Source organism: Podarcis cretensis (assembly GCF_951804945.1).
Source record: "Podarcis cretensis genome assembly, chromosome: 16".
Classification (NCBI taxonomy): domain Eukaryota; kingdom Metazoa; phylum Chordata; class Lepidosauria; order Squamata; family Lacertidae; genus Podarcis; species Podarcis cretensis.
In genome coordinates this window covers 41,164,445-41,183,406 of record NC_137186.1, presented here as the reverse complement: position 1 = coordinate 41,183,406, position 18,962 = coordinate 41,164,445, and the positions used below count along the sequence as shown (strand labels likewise).

General features: G+C 41.7%; 1 protein-coding gene across 2 annotated transcripts in view; it reads right to left on the bottom strand.

The window, feature by feature from the left end:
- Positions 1 to 18,962, bottom strand: part of DNAH10 (dynein axonemal heavy chain 10) — a 118,746-nt gene that overhangs the window by 77,962 nt on the left and 21,822 nt on the right. For both annotated transcript variants that reach the window (XM_079957700.1, XM_079957701.1), the window contains 14 exons: positions 18,217 to 18,411; positions 17,784 to 17,954; positions 16,280 to 16,456; positions 15,832 to 16,008; positions 15,482 to 15,651; positions 13,015 to 13,166; positions 11,370 to 11,534; positions 9,487 to 9,694; positions 8,644 to 8,800; positions 7,034 to 7,510; positions 5,506 to 5,664; positions 3,815 to 3,931; positions 3,627 to 3,729; positions 1,247 to 1,425 (listed from right to left, as the gene is read on the bottom strand). In XM_079957700.1, coding sequence (XP_079813826.1) covers positions 1,247 to 1,425; positions 3,627 to 3,729; positions 3,815 to 3,931; positions 5,506 to 5,664; positions 7,034 to 7,510; positions 8,644 to 8,800; positions 9,487 to 9,694; positions 11,370 to 11,534; positions 13,015 to 13,166; positions 15,482 to 15,651; positions 15,832 to 16,008; positions 16,280 to 16,456; positions 17,784 to 17,954; positions 18,217 to 18,411 — 2,607 coding nt within the window. The remainder of the gene's footprint in view (positions 1 to 1,246; positions 1,426 to 3,626; positions 3,730 to 3,814; positions 3,932 to 5,505; positions 5,665 to 7,033; positions 7,511 to 8,643; positions 8,801 to 9,486; positions 9,695 to 11,369; positions 11,535 to 13,014; positions 13,167 to 15,481; positions 15,652 to 15,831; positions 16,009 to 16,279; positions 16,457 to 17,783; positions 17,955 to 18,216; positions 18,412 to 18,962) is intronic.

Here is an 18,962-nt window from a genome sequence, read left to right as displayed (position 1 = left end):
TCCCTCTGGAGAGAAAAACCTGGAACCTGGATTATATTACCAACCGTCAAAGGACAGAAGTGACTACTGTGCACACACCAAGACTTTAATTTGTTATAAGTTGCTTTGGAAGCCAATCTCTGATGAACTGAGGGATTCAAATGTAATAAAATAAATACCTGCAGCTACATATAATGCAAAACTTTTTCAAAATACAGTGTAGACACACCCTAAAAAGGTACTGCTCTCCCCTACCAGTCCAGAAAGCACTCTTATTTTTAAAGCTTAATGTACAGATAGTAGATAATTCCATTTGACTTTCTCTACCCAATGGACTGAGCCCCTGCTTACAGATGGTTGAACTGAAATAGGCCATACACTGCAATTTCGTGCAGGTGTGCCATCTATGCGGGGACATGGGGGCCAGCCCCCCATACTTTCAAGAAGGGGGCCCCAAAAATTTTGTTGCAATCCTCAAAAGGACGCACCAGGACCAAGATGTTGCGTCCTTTTGAGGCTCCCCAGGGATGCAGCAGTGCAAAGCATCTTCCCCCTGTGTGTCCCTTTGATGAACACTAGAGCACTGGCAATCTCTGCCAAGGACATGCAGGGTGAAGCATCTTTGCCCCTCGTGTCCCTTTCATAAAGGTAAGGCAGCTGGTAGTGGGTAGGGGATGGTGGGCTGAGTTGACCTGGCCAGGTTTGCGGGGGCATCACATATGTGATGCCATGCATGTGCAACAGGACCCCCCAATGTTGGGCACAACACGGCGCCACTGACCTGGTGTGAGATTTGAAGCATGAACCTTCTGTGATTCAGACAAAGCCCTCAGCTATGAGAACTCTCTCTCTCTATATATATATATACCGTAGATTGCGGCATATTAGGCGGCTGGGCGTATTAGACAACCCCCCAAATTGGCAGCTGCCAATTTGGGGGTTCGTCTTATAATCCCAGTCGCCTAACACACTGGGCAGCTACGTGCTGGGAGGAAGCCACCCAGCGAAGCCGGCTTAGCATCGCTGGGCAGCTTCCTCCCAGCGCGGAGCCCACCGCCCGCTGCTGCTGCTGCTGCGGCAGCTTTGGCAGCTTCCGAAGCAGCAGTGGGCGGGCTCCATACCCAGCGTATAAGACGACCCCTGAATTTTTAACCTCTTTTCCGGGTTTAAAAAGTCATTTTATACGCCGGAATCTACGGTATACACACACACACACACACACACACACACACACACACACACTCTTATTTAAAACAAACCCACTTACTCGCTGCAACTTGTAAATATCATAGATCTGCCTCAGGCCCTTCATCTCCTTCTGGATTTTCATTAAATCAGGGTACATTGTGATTGGAAGGTCAAATAGTTTTTCAGCATTTGCCAGTTCCTGACGATTTTTCTCATGCTTCTCCAGTTCTTTTTCAAAAACTACCATGAGCTCTAACCCTGCAGATGGCAAGAGAGAATATATGGCATCAAGGGATGAGGAATAGTCACCATATGTAGCACTCTTAGCTATAGACATCCCCATAGGTGAAATCTCTACAAGATCTGATCCACAACAGAAGCTCAGGTCAGGTCTAACTGTGCTTTTTGCTTCTTGTACAAAACACATTCTGGCCCAGAACACTTTCCCAGGAAATCTACCAGCAGATTCTCAATGAAAAGATCAGTAACGGGAAACAAGTTTCCCTATGGGAAAGTTTGGTCCCCATTACTGACCTTCTCTTCCAATGGACAGATGCAAGCAAGCTCTGGGTGTTTTCTTCTACAGTGCCCTCTAAGTTCACCTGAGGCCATAGTGAGTCCCAATAGAGACTTAGGATAATTTTTATTCAGTTCACACTTAAAGACATACTTACCTAATGCACACTTTCCAAAAGGAATATGCAAACCAAAACTCACCTTTTCCTTGAAACTCACATTTTCAGAATTTTGCAATGCACTTTTCCACATGGGTAATATGTACAAATTTAGCATAAAATGTGCGTAAGCATATATATATATTAGTGAAAATAACATTCAAGAATGCATTATACTAGCTGAAATTGCTTGCAAAAATGCTTATTATTAGCCAAAATTATTCTCATATAAATGTATTAGGATAAAATTGCACTAAAATGTTGATAAATTTTAAGGAAGATAATTTTAACTAAAATTTGCAAATTGCTGTGGAAATGTCAGGAACTGAATTTAAGACTGGAAAAATAGAAACTGAAATTGACAGATTCACCCATCCCTAGTTTCACCTGGACAGAACAGAGCTTTCCAGATCTCCATCATTGTCACCAGTCCATTCAGGATTAACATTTTATCTTTTGGTATTTTAGTATTCCCTGTTTAGCTCAATATAATTATCTATAGAAACTCATAAACTGATCTCTTATTTCTTTAGGGTTTTCCACAAATCTACCTTCCTATATTAATTTTATTTATACAGGATTTTTCTTCTCTTTCCTTTATTTGCCATGCTAATAATTTTCCTGGTTTGTTAGCTTTTTCAAATTGTTTCTGTTTTAAATATTTAATTTCCCACTCTACTTCTTGATTTATTATAATTGAAAACTGTTTGCAATATTTTAGTATCCCATTTCACTATCTCTTTTCAAGGAGAATTTATTCTTTTTCTTTCCTTTTTATTTCTTGTAAAATTTCCTGCTTTTTCAACACTCTTCTTTTTTTGGTATGCAAATTTTTTTTAAAAAAAACCTTGCATGTTCACATTGCTCGCATCCCATTCTACCTTTAGAATTGTCTCCTGATTTAAACTAACTTCAAAATAATCCTTTTGTATTCCCCCCCCCTTTTCTAATATTCCTTGATCATTTAATAAATTCTCATTTAATCTCCATCTCATTGGGAAATTTTGTGCTGTTCTTAATTCCACAATGATAGAGTTGTGATCTGATAATGTCTAAGGTAGAATTTCTACCTTCTTTACCTTAATATACAATTTTTTAGAAAGCCATACAGCGTCTATTTTGCTTGCACGCTCAAATAAAATGTGAACTGTCTGTACAGTAAGTGTTTTTCTCTCTCTCCACATATCAATTAGACTTAAATTGTCTGTCATCTGAAAAAAGGCCTTGGGTAGCTTCCCTTCTTTTGTATCACTTTTTCTTATATTTCTAACCCATTCCAGGGAAGCTACTCCCATCAGGATTATCTTTTCATTCATATATTCAAACAGAATTTCTTCAAGTGTCTTATAAAAGTCATTTTTTATCCAGAAATTATCTTTTATCCAGAAATTATCTTTTATCCAGAAATTATCCAGAAACCCTCCACAGATCATGCTGAGGCTCATCCATGGCAGGGACACACTCCCAGGTCACTCCCATTCTGCCTTCCAAGTTGGCAGACACAGGATTACGTGGCACTGCAGGATACAGTCAACCCCCCAGGCCCCAATGGGAGGCATTGCGAGGATTTATGCCTTATAAATCCTCCTTCCCCTGCTTGAACTTCTTCACAGCCCCCAGAGAGATACGAAGAACAACCACCATTGATTTGTAAGCGTGGCCGGAAACCCGTGGTGTTTATATTCTCATATAAGAAGGTCTGAAGAATTCTGGGCCACTGCAACATTATCCATTGTTTATTCCAGCTGCCTAATAAGAGGAGTACTAGCCCGCACACATTCTTACCTCTGTCAAGATTCTCACCAACAGAACCTGGTCCTTCAGTGATAAACCTATGGTAAAAATCATCAATTTCCTTACTGTAGTTTGCAATCTGCTCCCTTGTGATCTAGGGGGAATATGATCCAAATTAGTTTAGCTCCTCTTCCAAATGCATTCATCCGATTCTACAATATACGTTAAAGGAACAGTACCTCAGTAAATGTCTTTTTGATGCTTCCAAGGCTGTGATCAACTGCTGCTGCATCATTAAAAAGTGTATCCCACATTAGCTTCATCTTTTCCACCAACTGCTGTTCTTCTTCTGTTGTCTAAAGCAAAATAATATTTCAATTTTTAAAAGTGTGTCTGAGGCTCCAGATCGTGTCTAAATCTGCTGGTGTGCAGCCCAGCATGATACCTGGGGAGTCACTCACAAGACATTTTGTTTGGTTCTTCTATGAGAACTGCTAACAGCAACCTGCCCTCTTAGAATCATAGAAGGGACCATGAGGGTCATCTAGTGCAACCGCCTGCAATGCAGTGAAAACCCACAACCCTAAGATTGAGTCTCATGCTCTACCAACTCACTTATCCTCAAGGTCTCTATCTGCAATAGCCCTCTAAATTTCCAACAAGCCAATCCATGTTGTTATTATAGAACACACAAACCAATCTGTATTCTGCCATCCTACTTTCAAGAGTTCCCTGCATTTTGATTCCTTTTGGCATGCTAGATTTCTCAGATCCACTGTACTGCAAAGTCACTTAAACAACACAGTTGGATGACAGAGAAACCAAAACCCTTTATAACACTTTACTTAGCAAAAACAGTGTCTAATTTAAGGAGAAATGAACAGAGAGATTTTGTCTTTCTTAGTTCGAGCCTTAGGTTCAGGTCTTTAACACTAATAGAATGAATTTTTAAGTTACTAACTGAATGATATTTGCTGTTGCACTTCTAACATGCAGTACCAGCTTTGTTTATTGAGGTGGCTCTAGCCCTTTTCCATCAACATTCTTGTTGCACCTTAGGCTGGAATAGCTTAGCCTGGAATAGCTGAGTTGGGAAAGAATCACATGACCTAGAACCAAGTCAAGCAAATCCTAATTAAAGTAGCTCATGAGTTAAAGTTGTAGACTAAACTACTAGATGTTACAAATTTGAAGGCTGCAAATATGAGCAGAACATAAGTGAGGAGGACAGAAAGGGGTTGTTTAACCCTTCTCTCCCTGGCTATGTCTTCACACTTCGCACTTGCAAGCAGAAAAGCAGGCTATTACACATGCCTGCCCTGTAGGGTCTAGTGTGACCCTGCAATTCATCATCTTGCCCATTTTGTTCATGTGCATCAATACCAAGTCAGACTATTTGTCCATCCCATCTCGCACTGCCTACTATGACTAGCAGCAACTTTCCAGGAGAAAAGGGTCTTGATCATCTCCCTCTTTAAACCAGAGATGCCAGTGACTGAACCTGCCACTTTTTGCATGCAAAGCTGGCACTTCACCACTGAGCCCATTCCCATAATAATTTACTGTCATATAAATCAGTGCAGATTCCCTAAGAACAGGCTTCCTCAAACTCGGCCTACAACTCACATGATCCCTAGCTAGCAGGACCAGTGGTCAGGGATGATGGAAATTGTAGTCTCAAAACATCTAGAGGGCCGAGTTTGAGGAAGCCTGTCTAAGAATGATCCCAGATTTGCCAAACTCTGAGGTCCAGTGTATGACCCAGAGCTGGTCCTTCAACAATTCCCTGATTGCCTGTGACTCATTAGGTCTGGGGACATGAGACTTTCAAAAAAGTCCCATCCTCCCAGTCCAACAAATGGAAATTATAGAGCAAGGTTATCTTGAGATTCTGCAGCACTTATCACAAATACTGCAGCATTTCACTTACAGGAATATTATACATTTCAAGGGTACGGTATCGCTCACGAATATCCAAGTATTTAAGTTCCACTTCTAGAGACATATCTTTGATCTCGGCAATTGTGCCCAAGACGAATTTGAGATCTTCCAGGGTACTGGGAGTTGTCTTAAGGTTATGCGATAATCTCTGGGGAGAATGGTTCATTAAAAAGAAACATTTAGCTGAAAATACTTTCAATGATTCATCAGTATCATTAACTAAGCGATGATTTGTTCATGAAAAATACAATTATAGATCCTCAGGATCTTGCAGCAAACTATATTATGCAAGAATATGAAAATGAAGTAGCTTGGGGTTGCAAAAATAACGTGTATTGTGGTTACAATATTTGTTTGTTATATAAGTGGAAGGCAGTGGATTGCAACAATTTATGCACCACCATGGTTGAGAAATCAAGCCAGCTTCAGTCAGGGCTACATCAATCCCAGTGGAATGACCTCTGCAAAGGGTGAAACAGGGGGATTGCAACCTTGCTCCTGTTTCTTGATCTCGTCAGCTTTCGATACCATGGCATCCTCCTGGACCAGCTCCAGGGAATGGGAATTTGGGGCACTATTTTTGGGTGGTTCCGGTCCTACATTTGGGACTAAGTCCAGACAGTAGCATTGGCAGCTACATTATCTTATTCCCAATGCTATTTAGTATCTATCTGAAGCCACTGGAAGCAGTCATCAGGAGATTCAGGGTGAGGTACCGTCAGTATGCTGATAACACATAGCTTTTTTTCTTCATAACATCTGAATCAGGAGAGGCCATACGGTCCCTGGGGCAGTGTTTAGATACAGTGGTAAGGTGGTGAGCCACTTTCCCACATGTCCTCCAGCCTTCTGCTGGCCTCAGAGCTTCAATTCTAGTTGTGGATATTTTTGGATACAGTATTTTTGGTATGGATTAAAGACGTGTTGTCTTTCCTCTTCTATGGCCTTGGATTCACTATTTTTCCCTTATGTTATTTTACTGAAAGAAGTCAGTGGGGAATGTGCTGCACAGTCAGAAAAAGTGTGAACACCTTTGGAGTGTCTGAGATGACAGAGACTAATAAAATATGGGAACTTTTGAAGAAAGAACATAAAAATGTTTTAGGGAGACGGAAAGGGTTAACAAGAGAAGGAACTGCTTGCCTGTGGAGCCATGGTACAATTTAAAGCAAACTTTCAGAAGAACAAACTATCCCCTTCAACTACTCCCCTTTGCCCAAATGAAAGAAGAGTGGACTTAACATGCCAACAAATTACAGAAAATTATTGAAGCTTCGCTACATCCTTCTGTATCCATTCCCCTATCCACCTGACCATATTCTGCAAACTTAACTGGGCAGTAGAGCTGATAAGGGCATTTTACAGCCTTTGGCCTTTCAGATGTGGCTCCCACCATCCCTGAGCACTGGCCATGGTGGTAGTGGCTGATGGGAAGTGGGCGTACAAGAACCTCTGGATGACCAGTGCTTAACTACCCCTGATAAAAATGATTCATTGCCAGTCAAATAGTTTCTTACTTCAATATTTTCTTGGAGTTCGTAAAGTGCCTCTTTGGCTGATTCGTTGAGCAGTTTCCCGAGTGAAGCCATCCAGCCTTTAGCAGTTTCTTGCACTGTAGAAGCCAAAGGTTCGAGCTGAAGGCGAATGCACTGCTCGTCTTTAACCATGGGCTGCTGCATCACTTCTTGGGCTACCTTCAGGTAGAACTGCAACTTGTCATCAAAGACGACACAGGCTGGCTTTTTGGCAGCAAACTTTTCCATAACAATGGCTTTGTCTAACTTCCATAGAGGGCGGTACCTCTTCCACCGGTTCAGGTATTTTGTGAGGGAGCCCAGAAGCTTGTGCATGTTCTGAGAAATGAGGATGGCCTGCTCAATGATTAAAGGGTTCTGGGAGATATCGCTAAAGAAACTAAAGATGATGGGTTCGTCGTCACCAGTTTGCTGTGGTGGACAATCAATGCAGGTGCCATGCATCCAGCGAACAAAATGCTGCATTGAAGACAAAAGACCTTATTGGGTATCAGGTTTTGCATCAGCAAGGGGAGGGGGGCTATCATGGAGATCAGTTGCATTTGCATCAGTGATGCCAGCATAGCAATATGAGAAGACAGAGGTCTTTGCTAGACTCCCATAACTCAAGGCCCTTCCTGCTCTCTCAGTACAGTGGTACCTCGGGTTACATATGCTTCAGATTACATAGGCTTCAGGTTACAGACTCCGCTAACCCAGAAACAGTACCTCGGGTTAAGAACTTTGCTTCAGGATGAGAACAGAAATCATGCTCCGGCGGCGCAACGGCAGCAGCAGGAGGCCCCATTAGCTAAAGTAGAGCTTCAGGTTAAGAACAGTTTCAGGTTAAGAACGGACGTCTGGAATGAATTAAGTACTTAACCCAAGGCATCACTGTACATCCCATTCTGCTTTCCTTACCCTTCAGGGTTTGCATAGCCACTCATGAATTTCTACTCCTTCCTTTCCACTCTCTTGCCAACACCTCTCTTATCAAACTACTGCCCTGTGCTCCTCTTCCCCCTCCCTCATGCTCCTTTTTCTTTGTCACCATTATGAGATCATATAACTTTGTTGATCCTCCTGGTCCCTCCTCGGGATTTCTCCTCCTTCCAGGTCACTTGACTCCATTTCTATCAATCCCTTGATGATGTCCTGGTCCAATGGAGCCAGCCTTAATGCAGTATTTCAAAGCATTGATTTGAACAGTGGGTCATTCATTTGCTGAACACTTATGAGTGATCCTTCCCTCACCAGTTCATACTCAAACTTATTATTGGCCTAATGAATAGAAGTGTAGCCAGGAAGATTATTTTCTCTTAAAGGGGCAGGTTGCACAAGTAACAGACTGAGGATCCCACTACTAAAACACTTATATTTTTAACTAGGAGGCTGGATTATACATCATACAAAAATCAGGCTACATCATTTCACTGACTTCTTCTGATCTGTAAATCTGTATCTTGATGAAATATACCTAATTGAACCATGCATATTTAATTTTAATGCCCCTAAATCATTGTAGGTAGCATGGTATTCTACTGTCTTGTTACATAAATCAAAGAAAAGGAAATTCACCTAGACCTCATTGCAAATTGACACAGAATACTCACTTTAGTAACTTCCACACAATCTCGAATGCATTGTACACACATTTTTTCAATTTCAGGAGCATTTGGCTGGAGGATGATTTCAGGAGCTGATAAAATTGTTTCTGCTTGAAAGAGAGGGGTGTTCCCTGTCACAGCGGCATTGAAAGACTGCAAATTTCTGCAAAGAGAAACAGAACATTGGCACTTATCATTGATGTTCCTTCCAGGAAGTGTGCATGATGTGTCCAGTAAAGAGCAGGTTAATATCCCCCACCACCTAAGCCAAGAAGCAGCTTGTGACACAGCTTTGTAGACTATGCTCAGCTCAAAAGCCCCTGACACAGTTCCAACAGGAGCTGAGTCAGCCCCAGAGTATGACGTGTGTAGAAGAACAAAAGGAATGTGAAGGGCAAAGCCCTTTCCAAACAGTCCTGATAAAAATGAACATGAAGAACATCCTATGGCAAACTGCAGGAGTGTCTCTGAGGACTCCTTGGAAAGAACATGCATAAGAACTGCACAATATTCCTTTCCCATTTGGCATGCGGTAAAGAGCAGAATTTGACTCAGCTAACCAAAGGAGATAATTATCTAGGAAATTATCTAGGAATTATCTAGGAAAGATAAAACAGGGAAATAGCAGGAGATTTGACCTAGGAAAAGGAACTGGGGCAGGGATTCAGGAGTTGAGCCTAGTCGGCAAAGCTATGTCATATGAAGAGGCTTTGCCTAAGTGGTGGGTGATGCTAACCTACTCTTTACTGGGTGTCTCCTGCACACCAACCAGGGAAAGATGAATGAAAGTTGCACTCAGAGAGCAAACAACTAGACAGAAGAGGAAGAAATATGTTCAAACAGACTTACTTGAGAATCAGGGTCGTCAAGCTCTGGTAAACTTTCTTTTCCCAAAAGGCATAATAATGAACCAGTCTTGAGGCCCTGCCAGTGTTTGTGTTCACAATAAGCCCCTCCATTTTTGTTAGCAGGGGGCCAATGGAAATGTACTTGTGTACCATATGTTCAACATCCCTGGATCTTTCATGCTTAATGTATTCAAAGTATTCTTTCGCCCCTGCCAAGGTGGGTTGCAAAATTAAGATTTGAAGAGTTATTTGGAATTCATACAAGTTACAGCTTCAGTACCAGGGCTAACTCTTTAGACTTTCTTAGGTGCCCGTTTACACAATGTGTGGGTAAAATAACATCTAGAGGAGCCACTGGAATACCAGCTTTCATTTTCAAGGTTTCTTCATAACTTGTCCTCAAGCACATGGGTAATCAAACAATCTTAAGCAATGTTTATGAGGACAGTAACTTCACATAACTAAAAAAAACACACATAACAGTGTTTAAACCTGGGCTGTTCAATGTAGGAGGAAGAAAGGGGTGCACAATCTCCTTTTCAAAAACAAATAGCGTTAACACCAGTACTACTTGTGCATGCAAACACTTCAAGGAGTCTGTGCCTCTCAATTCTTTCCTAGCGGGCCTTTACCTAGTGCAGAGAGAATGGCAACACGTACAATAAAAAGCAATGACAAGGAAGCTCTGGGATATCCCAAAATCAATGAAGAAATGGAAACAGCAGCATATTATATACACACCTATACACGCATACAAATAGCAAACTCAAGTGCAGAGTTATGGTGGGTATGTAGCCGAAATGGGACTACAGAGAAACAAGAGGGAGATATTAGCAAACTAGGAAGGACTCCAAAGTTTGCAGAAGTAGAAAAAAACCCGCACCTAAGGGAAACTCCCTCTGAAACAGTCCAATGAAGACTGAACATGTTCAGTGGCCGCAGTATCAGTTGGTGAGGGCTGGGAGAAAGAAGGAAAAAGGTAGGGAGAGTAGAATGGAATGTCTTGAAGGAAAACACAACTAGTTGGAACACTGAACCATTGTATGCTTTTATAATTTTAATGGCACTGCTTAGAGATTTCAGAAATAAGTAATATATAAATAAATCTTAAATATTGTTTTTAAAAAACAATATTTGGAACAATTTCCTGAATAGCCCCTAGAGAAGAAGGAAACACTGTTTGCTTCATGTTCATGTGAACATGACCTTCAAGGACTGCTTCAAGCCATTTTCTTCACAAAGAAAAGGTGTGTACATGGTAGCATACAAAGTGCACTGCAGACTTTTGTTTTTACTTTAAATCCATTATCAAGCAGCAGAAACAAATCACATCTGTCAGGGAACTGCCATCGGAGAGTCAGGTGGTGGAAGGGCTCCAAGAGGCTAGGAGACCCTCGGACACTGAGGAAGGAACCAGCAGGGGGAGAGAGAGAGTTCCTGCAGAAACTCAGTCGGAGGGAGGGCTCCAAGATACTTCCAGTGAGAACAGCGGAGAAGTCTCAGGACCTCCGTTGGGGACGCCTACCCCGTGCAGGAAACTGTCACGCAGAGAATCCAGAAGGAGAGTTTCCGTTAAGGAACTCTTATGTTGGCGTAAATTCCGGAAGCGCCCACTGACGGATTCTGCCAGCGATTGAGGTAGCCATGCACCCATGGCTCCGTGGTCTGGGAGAGTTTTAGAAACTGATTGCATGAGTTGAGAACTCAACCATTTACACACAAGCAGCCCCTTTAACCCATAACAACATCAAATCACATTTCACACCTTATTACATAAATACTGTTCCTACATGGAGACTGAATTTATCTACCTGAAACCTAGACTCTCTGCACCACACCAATGACTGTACAAGGCCTAGAATCAGCAAAAACAGACAGGCTTACCAGGAAGATAATCTTCATATTTGGAAGCTGGGCTTTTGAACAAATTGGTGGATTCTATTAACAAAAGCTTATTAGACATGTCTTCAGCATTCTTGTGAATTTGATGGACAAGTGACTCAAACTTCCCAATGGACTGGGTACATCGCACAATGTAGTCACCAATACCTTTGAAACAAAAGGGAGTCCAGATCATTATTGTGTCTTTAGTCCACACCCAGTATGCAGGTATGTACGGTATGTATTATTTATTAGTTTATATACTGCTTATATGCCAACATGGCTTCTAAGCTGTTTACAACTATAAAATCAATACATAATTAAAATACATGATACCATATCCATTGGGCATTAAAACATCCTTAATTAAATTATGTGATACAACATTGAAAAGACAGGTTGAACAATAGAACCAGAAGTTCAGTCCAGGGGAATGCTTGCCTAAGCAAGTGTGTCTTCAGGAGCCATATGTACGCACTGCATTCAAAATATGTCTCTCATGGCTTTCCATTAGCAAGTCCTCAAGGATGTCAATAAAAAACAGCAGAAAAATCCAAAATATTGTATCAGTGATAGCAATCCAATACATTTGATGGAAACTAATCGAAGCAAGGATTGAAAAAACACGCACATAATATCTCAAATGCTGGAGTGAACAAAACCATTCTGAGACCTACACTAAGACAGAGCTTTCCAAACTTTTCATGTTGGTGACACACTTTTTAGACATGCTTCATTTCGCAGTGCAGTAATTCAGTTTTACTAGCAAACTGGAGGTTAACTAACTCCTTTCCAGCCCCAGGAGGAGTACGGGGAGCTTTCGCACGACACACCTACACACTGCAGCTGACACACTAACAAGCTGCGACACACAGTTTGGAAAGCTCTGCTCTAAGATATAGCAAAGTTGGCACCAGTATAAATAGTTCTTCAGAGGGGCAGCTACAAATTACAAGAAAGGAGATTCCGACTAAACATATGGGAAAACTTTCTGACAGTAAGAGCTGTTCAGTGGTGGAGCAGACTCCCATGAGAGATGGTGGACTCTCCTTCCTTGGAGGTTTTTAAGCAAAGGTTGGATGGCCATCTGTCATGGATGCTTGAGCTGAGATTCCGGCATTGCAGGAGGTGGACTAGATGACCATTGGGTCCTTTCCAACTCTACCATTCTATGATTCTATGGACTTCTACTCCCATCATCCCTGACCACTGGCCAAGATGGCTGGGACTGAGGGGAGCTGGAAGTCCAACAGCATCAGGCGGGCCACTATACCCATTCTTTTTTAAGAAGAACTAAAAATGTGTTATTGTTTCTTTAATTACCATACAACAAGATACAGCTTATACCCATGAACCTTACTTGGATACCTATTTGGACATACAGACAGCCTTTATTCATTTATATGGTTAACTCAGGACTGATGGAATGTTTTTATTGTTAATGGCAGCTGATGGTACTTCTTTTTTCCTCTGTTATATTTAAAAAGAAAAGAAAAAAGAATAATTACTATATATCTCAGATAAAACCCAAGTGTTAGGTTGCTCTCTTTATAGGATGGAATGGCAAAAGGAAAAAGACGTCAAGTTCTAGCAAATTTTAACTGATAATTATTGCCTTAAAGTTGTTTTACAAGGGAAAATGTATTACCTAATGAGTTCCAGTTGAGCCTCTTGTAACCAGATCTGAAAACTCGCCAAAGTTCTTGTATCTGTTCATCCAGAAGCTGGGTCTCTGCTTCATTCAGTGTTCCTATTAATGCGTGATAGCGATCCAACATCTGTTTTATGCCATCAGTATATCTAAAGAAAGAGGCACAAGGAAACTGTTAAGAACTGCTTCATTCAGGCATCACCTCATCTTAAGATACTTGACAAAGACACATTTGAGTGGTTACAGGTGTGCCAATTTCACATCAGTTTGTCTCCAAAAAAAAAAAATTTCTACACGCTTTGAGAAATCAGCACGCATTGAAGTGTCTGAGACAGGAACAAAGGAAGCAGGAGAGCTCAAAGGTGCAACAAAAACAATGCGTTCAGGTCATAAGGCTCTTCTTCAGGGACAAATTAAATACATATCCTATCGGATAGCATACAAGTTTGATTAAGTTGCTCCTACCAAGGATCATACAATCCAAATTATACTGGGTCTTAAAACATTGTTTCTAGTTAGCTTTTAAGGTTTTTTCTTTTTTCCCATGCTGGTGCTTTCCCTCCTTCCTCAAGAAAAGAAACTATAGTTCCATTGCTTCTCTGGATGCCCCTTGCTCCCATTTAAGTTCCAAGCAGAGAAGGCAGAGGGGATCAGCCAGCAATACCAGTGTACCAGGTTCCAAGCCAGAGCTCTGTCTTTAAATTCTAAGTAGCTCTCAGCAAAGGTACTTAACAGGCCTGTGTTGCTATTTAAGTACTCAGATCAACAACATTCATCTTCCTTGGGAGTTTGCAGTGTGAGCTGTCCCAGGTCCTGCACATCCTGACCCAGTATTAGCTTCCTAGAACCTTAATACCAGCAAAACACTGCTTTCTCTTTTCCCGACTGGATTCAACACTCTGTGGGCTCACAGCTTCATCACACCAGGGCCCTCCCAGAAAGGCACACAAAGGGCCAAAGAACTGATTGTACCCCTCCCCATCTCCGTCAGAGTGAAATAACAGCCCGTGTGTGGCAAAAAAATGCGACAAAATGTCATGGGAAAGGAACACTGGATTTACCATGAAGACTTATTCTGGTCAATGAAGTGTGTTCTGGTGTTAGCTGCTCCTTCCACTTCTTCCAGTAGGCAGGTCCATGCAAATTAATAATATATCCCTTTAATGGGAGGACAACCCCCATCCCAAGATCTGGGACAAATGTAATCAAAAAGAGGAATCTTCAAATTGTTCACCAAACTACCAAGAAGGCCTGCCCTGTGGAACACCCTCTCATCAAATGTCCAAGAGATAAACTACTATATGACTTCCAGAAGAAATGTGAAGGCACTCCTGTATCAGGACGTTTTTATTGTTTGATGTTTCATTATGTTTTTTATACTCTGTTGGAATCTCCCCAGAGTAGCTGGAGCAACCCATTCATATGTGCATCATCATCATCATCATTCCATGTGCAGTGTATGCTACCTGACCAAGTTCTACTCGGTTATAAGCAGGCCTTCATTTTCATAAGTGGCCTTGGAAGCTACCTTGCCCCTTGAAAATTCTCAGCGACTCTTAAGGACATTACATTGTGTGCAGTACTTAGCCATCTTTTCCCTTCTGGTGACAGTTGGGAGCAGCTATTATTACTTCTTCAACAGGGCAAGCCCAATATATTTTGCTGCCTGAGTTGAAGGATATGATGGTGCCCCACACTGAGTGATGACCTTATCCCATATATATCCCATAGGTCTCTTTCCTTCCAGTTGGAAACATACCAGAAGCCTGCTCCACAGTAATTTGGAGCAGGGCTTTCAGTGTGGCTGCCCCTATTCTGTAGGTTAGCGTTCCTGCCAAGTCACAATGCACTTTCTAGAAACAGTTGAATACTTTTTTTGTTCCATGGGCTTTCTCAGCTGGATGGAAAATGTCATGGATGTCAACTTTGTTTTGTTTTTAAATTTGCCTTCTGTTTTTTTTCTCATGCCATTTTAAAACTTTTTTTAAAAAATTATAGTTTGTACATTGCCTTGGAACTTAATTGGAAGGTCATTGATAAATACGAACAATAACAAATAATGCATACACATGTCCCTCTCAGAACCAGCTGCCCAAGGCAGACGCCCACTCTGCCTAGTATTAGGCCCAGTCCTGCCCTTTGAACAACAGTTGAAAGCGTTAAAGAGGTGAATCTCTGCCTTTCCTGCCAAGACCAACCTGCTACTGAGTTGAGCAAGCAGCAAGCCAAAAACACAAAGATGGAGGAAATCTCCTCTCTAAGCCTGTGAGCACTGAGCAGGCAGGGCCAGAACTGAAAGGGCTTTCCACCAATTGAAGCAACAAAGTCTACCAATTTGCTTGACTCTACCAGAGGAAACAGGAGGAATGATTTGCAACAGAATGCTCTCCACCAATGAAGGAGAACCAACAGCTTCACCCTTGCCACGTACTCTGACAAGAGCAGATTCACATGATATCCTTACCTAAGCAATTTGTCCTCCTGAAGGGCCACATTCCTGGCTATTTCAGGCACTGGAAATCCAAGTTGTTCCATATATTTTGTTTCATTGATTATCTCTCGAAGCTTGGGAGAAAAGTTAACTGTGAAACGAGTAGTTTTCTCTCCAGTGTCCATCTCTTCAGTACGTGGACTCTACATCCCAGAAGATCAACCACCACAGAAAGGAGGACAATGTGTCAAAACATAAACCAAAAGGGGAAAGAAATGTTGCCAAATAGAAACAGAAATTTATTAAACTGAAAATTATTATGCAAGATCCTTATCTTCCCAAGGATATGCAAAGGGCTGGAACAAGAAAAAAATTATAGCCACCTGCTCACGGGTCTCTGGATTAGCCTGAATAATAGCTCCAGAAGGATGAACTTTAGCAAGGAGAGTTTTTTTCAATAGAATTGGGAGCTTATCTTCTGTGTTATCTCTCCACTGGTCATATTTCAAATCTTCATATTCTTTCATTCTCTTTGCCACTTCAAGATATTTTTGTTTCACCTAAAATACCCCAGGTCAGACAAGAGAGCTTTTACTTTCTGCAGTTCATCTTTTCATTTTTATTCATTGAACATTCTTCTGTCTTGCTCTACATCCCAAAGCAAATCCCAGAGCAGCTTACAGAACAATATTGAAAAATGAAAACAAGAATGTTATTCAGCAACTTCCCATTCCAAAACAATGTACTTTGAACTTCCCAGTTCACTGAAATGCTGTTTCTGATATATACTAATGTGCATTATTATTCACTAGTAACAAAACTCCAGCCCACCTCCTTTCCACGCTCACTAGCCAGCAGCTCCTCTACTTCTTGGAATCGAACAATGGTGTGCTTTATACGGTAGAAAAGAGTTCGGGCCCAGTAAATTGCTCCTGCCACTGGAGGGTGGTTTTTGCATAAAGGTGGGTTGGAAAGGTTACTGACGAATATGTTGTTAACTATCTCAACCTGTGAATTAAAAAAAGGATATTTATCATCTTACTAGGCAAAATTCTTTGTTTCATCATTAGCAACATCTAAAGATGCTACATGGCAGATTTCAGTAGGGTCAGGCTTCAGGCAGGCAAGATCCAGGAAGTGAGGGAGTCACCTCATAATCCAAATGGGGTCAGAAGTAGCTGCATGTCCAAAACAGGTTGGGACAAGTCCCAGAACATCAAACAAAGATCAGGAGGGCCAAAGTCAGGTGAGTAGACAAAGCTAGGCAGGGAGCAAGATCCAAGCTAGCAGTTAGGGAAAGGGAACCAGAACCTAGTGTCCTCAACCTAGAGGCTAGTTGCTCAGACTGAAGTGCAAGCACTGAGGCTTTAGACAGCCTGGTGGACACGGACTAGCTAGAACTGCAGTTTGGAGGGTACCTACAGAGCCTAGAGCTCACTCTGCCCAGTTTTCAGTGGTAGCTGAGCACTGGTGGGGCAGGAGTTAAGGTGGCAGAGTCTAACTACTGAATATGTTTGTTTCAGACACCCTCCCAGTACCTTACAATATATAACCTAGGCCCAATGGATTTCAAAATTCTGTTAATAGAACTGACCATTTCCCATACACTATCTATATAAAAGCCCACATTTTTTGAGGCTTTTTAAGCTCTGAGAAAGATCTGGGGGGAATCACCATCTTCAGAAGTTTTTGTGCCATGCTGTTGCTGCAGAGGAACTGTCTTGTCCCAAAATGCAACCCCTCAATTACTCTTAGTAGAGAAACAAGACTCTCCCCCCCTCCCCCCGACAGAGTCCCAGAGCATTTTGATAGGTGTGTGTAGTTGCTTGAGTGTCTCAGTGCCTATTTGAATTGTGCCTATGTCATCTATATTAACAAGAGATACCACTCACTCATAGGCTCTTATTACTAGTTTTTAAGAGGTGCTTTAGTGTGATTTTTAAACAAACAAACAAAGGGTGACTACTTCCCTGTGAGCAAAGAAATCCAGGAAAGTCACCCCTGTTGTTAATTATTATGGTATCAAGACCAGTCTCACCACTGGGGGAGTCCTTAAGATTGATGCAGCTATGAGAAAGGAGGCCTCAACATCCGTGGCTGTTGATGTGAAGCAGCTTGGGTGGGGCTCTGTTGTTTCCCAGCTTCCCAACACAGCAGGTAGCTGGTGCTTACCCGGGGAGAGAGGTGCTACTGCTTAACATGCAAGGCAGGATAGGGAATAAGAAGGGAGTCACCAGTCTCAGCAGCTCCTGCATAAAACTTTGAGGTGAGATGCTATTCCACAAAGGGCACCAAAAGTTCTAAGGAGTCATGGCTGGAAAGGAACAGCAAATACCTCTTTACAATACTGTGCCAAAATGTCATTGAATTTCATCATCATCTGCTTATTAATGGCCTCTCGAGAGCGGATGTGTTTGAAGTTTAAGAGCATGTCAAAAGCAGCTTCTGCTGAACGAAGAGTCTTAAAAGAATCATCAATGAAGCTCTTTGCTTCTTTTTCTATATCCTAAAAATTAAGAAAGGGAAGTTAACAAGGGGGGCATTCTCATTTATCAATGGCGGGCATGGCAGGCAGTCCTAACGCAATAAAATAACCGCTCAGGTTTCCAAACGCCATACTAAATGCAAACTGCTCTTTCACAGATCACTTCATAGAAGGACTGAAGGGGCTTGTAGGTCAAATTCTTATTGTTCATGGGTTCTAGCAGGAAGACAAGGGGTTCTAGTGAGTAGCTAGAAAAATACAAATCAAAGCTTCTGCTCCTTACCAAAACTTCCATTTTAAATTCCTCCATAACTATCTTCCATTGAGTTGCACATCTGATGTTGAAAGGCTCAAAGGTCAGAACCTCCATAGGACTGACAAGAGCGTCAACTCGTCGCAAGACTTCATCAATGCGCTTTGGATCCCCAGTGACAGCTTTCAGTTCAGGACCAAAGATGTTGTAAAACTCTTCCATAACCTATCAGGGTACAAAAAAAGCTGATGTGTAGGCAGATATAATTTCTAGCGGCTTTCAATCTGTGCTTTATTTTTCCCAGAAAGGAAGATGGGAACTGAGCTAGTCTGAGAAGCCAGACAAGAAACCCAGAGAGTTTCTGGTTAAGGATCGGCCATCAAGCAGCTGACAAAAACTGTCTGAGTGCTGTGAAATTGTCACTTGAAGTAACTAAGAAGTTGTTTCAGCAGCAAGACAAATGATCCTGAAGCACAGGCACAGGTCTAGCTAGGTCTATACACGATGCAGAAAGTGGTGACTGAATGAATTGTATCACCTCAGCCAACAGATAAGGAATAGCACTCTCCCAAGCAAAGAAAAAAACTTACTGCAAACAGAAACTAGCCTATCCTTTTTGCCTGCTGGGCTCCTTTTCTGCTTCTGTGGAGGGTTTTTTTGTTTGTGTGTGCATGATTTATTTTAAAAAATTGCATCCTTACAAACTGTATGAAATGTTTTTATTGATTTTTTTAAAACTATGTAATGAAGAAAAGGAGAAGAAGGGGATGGGATAC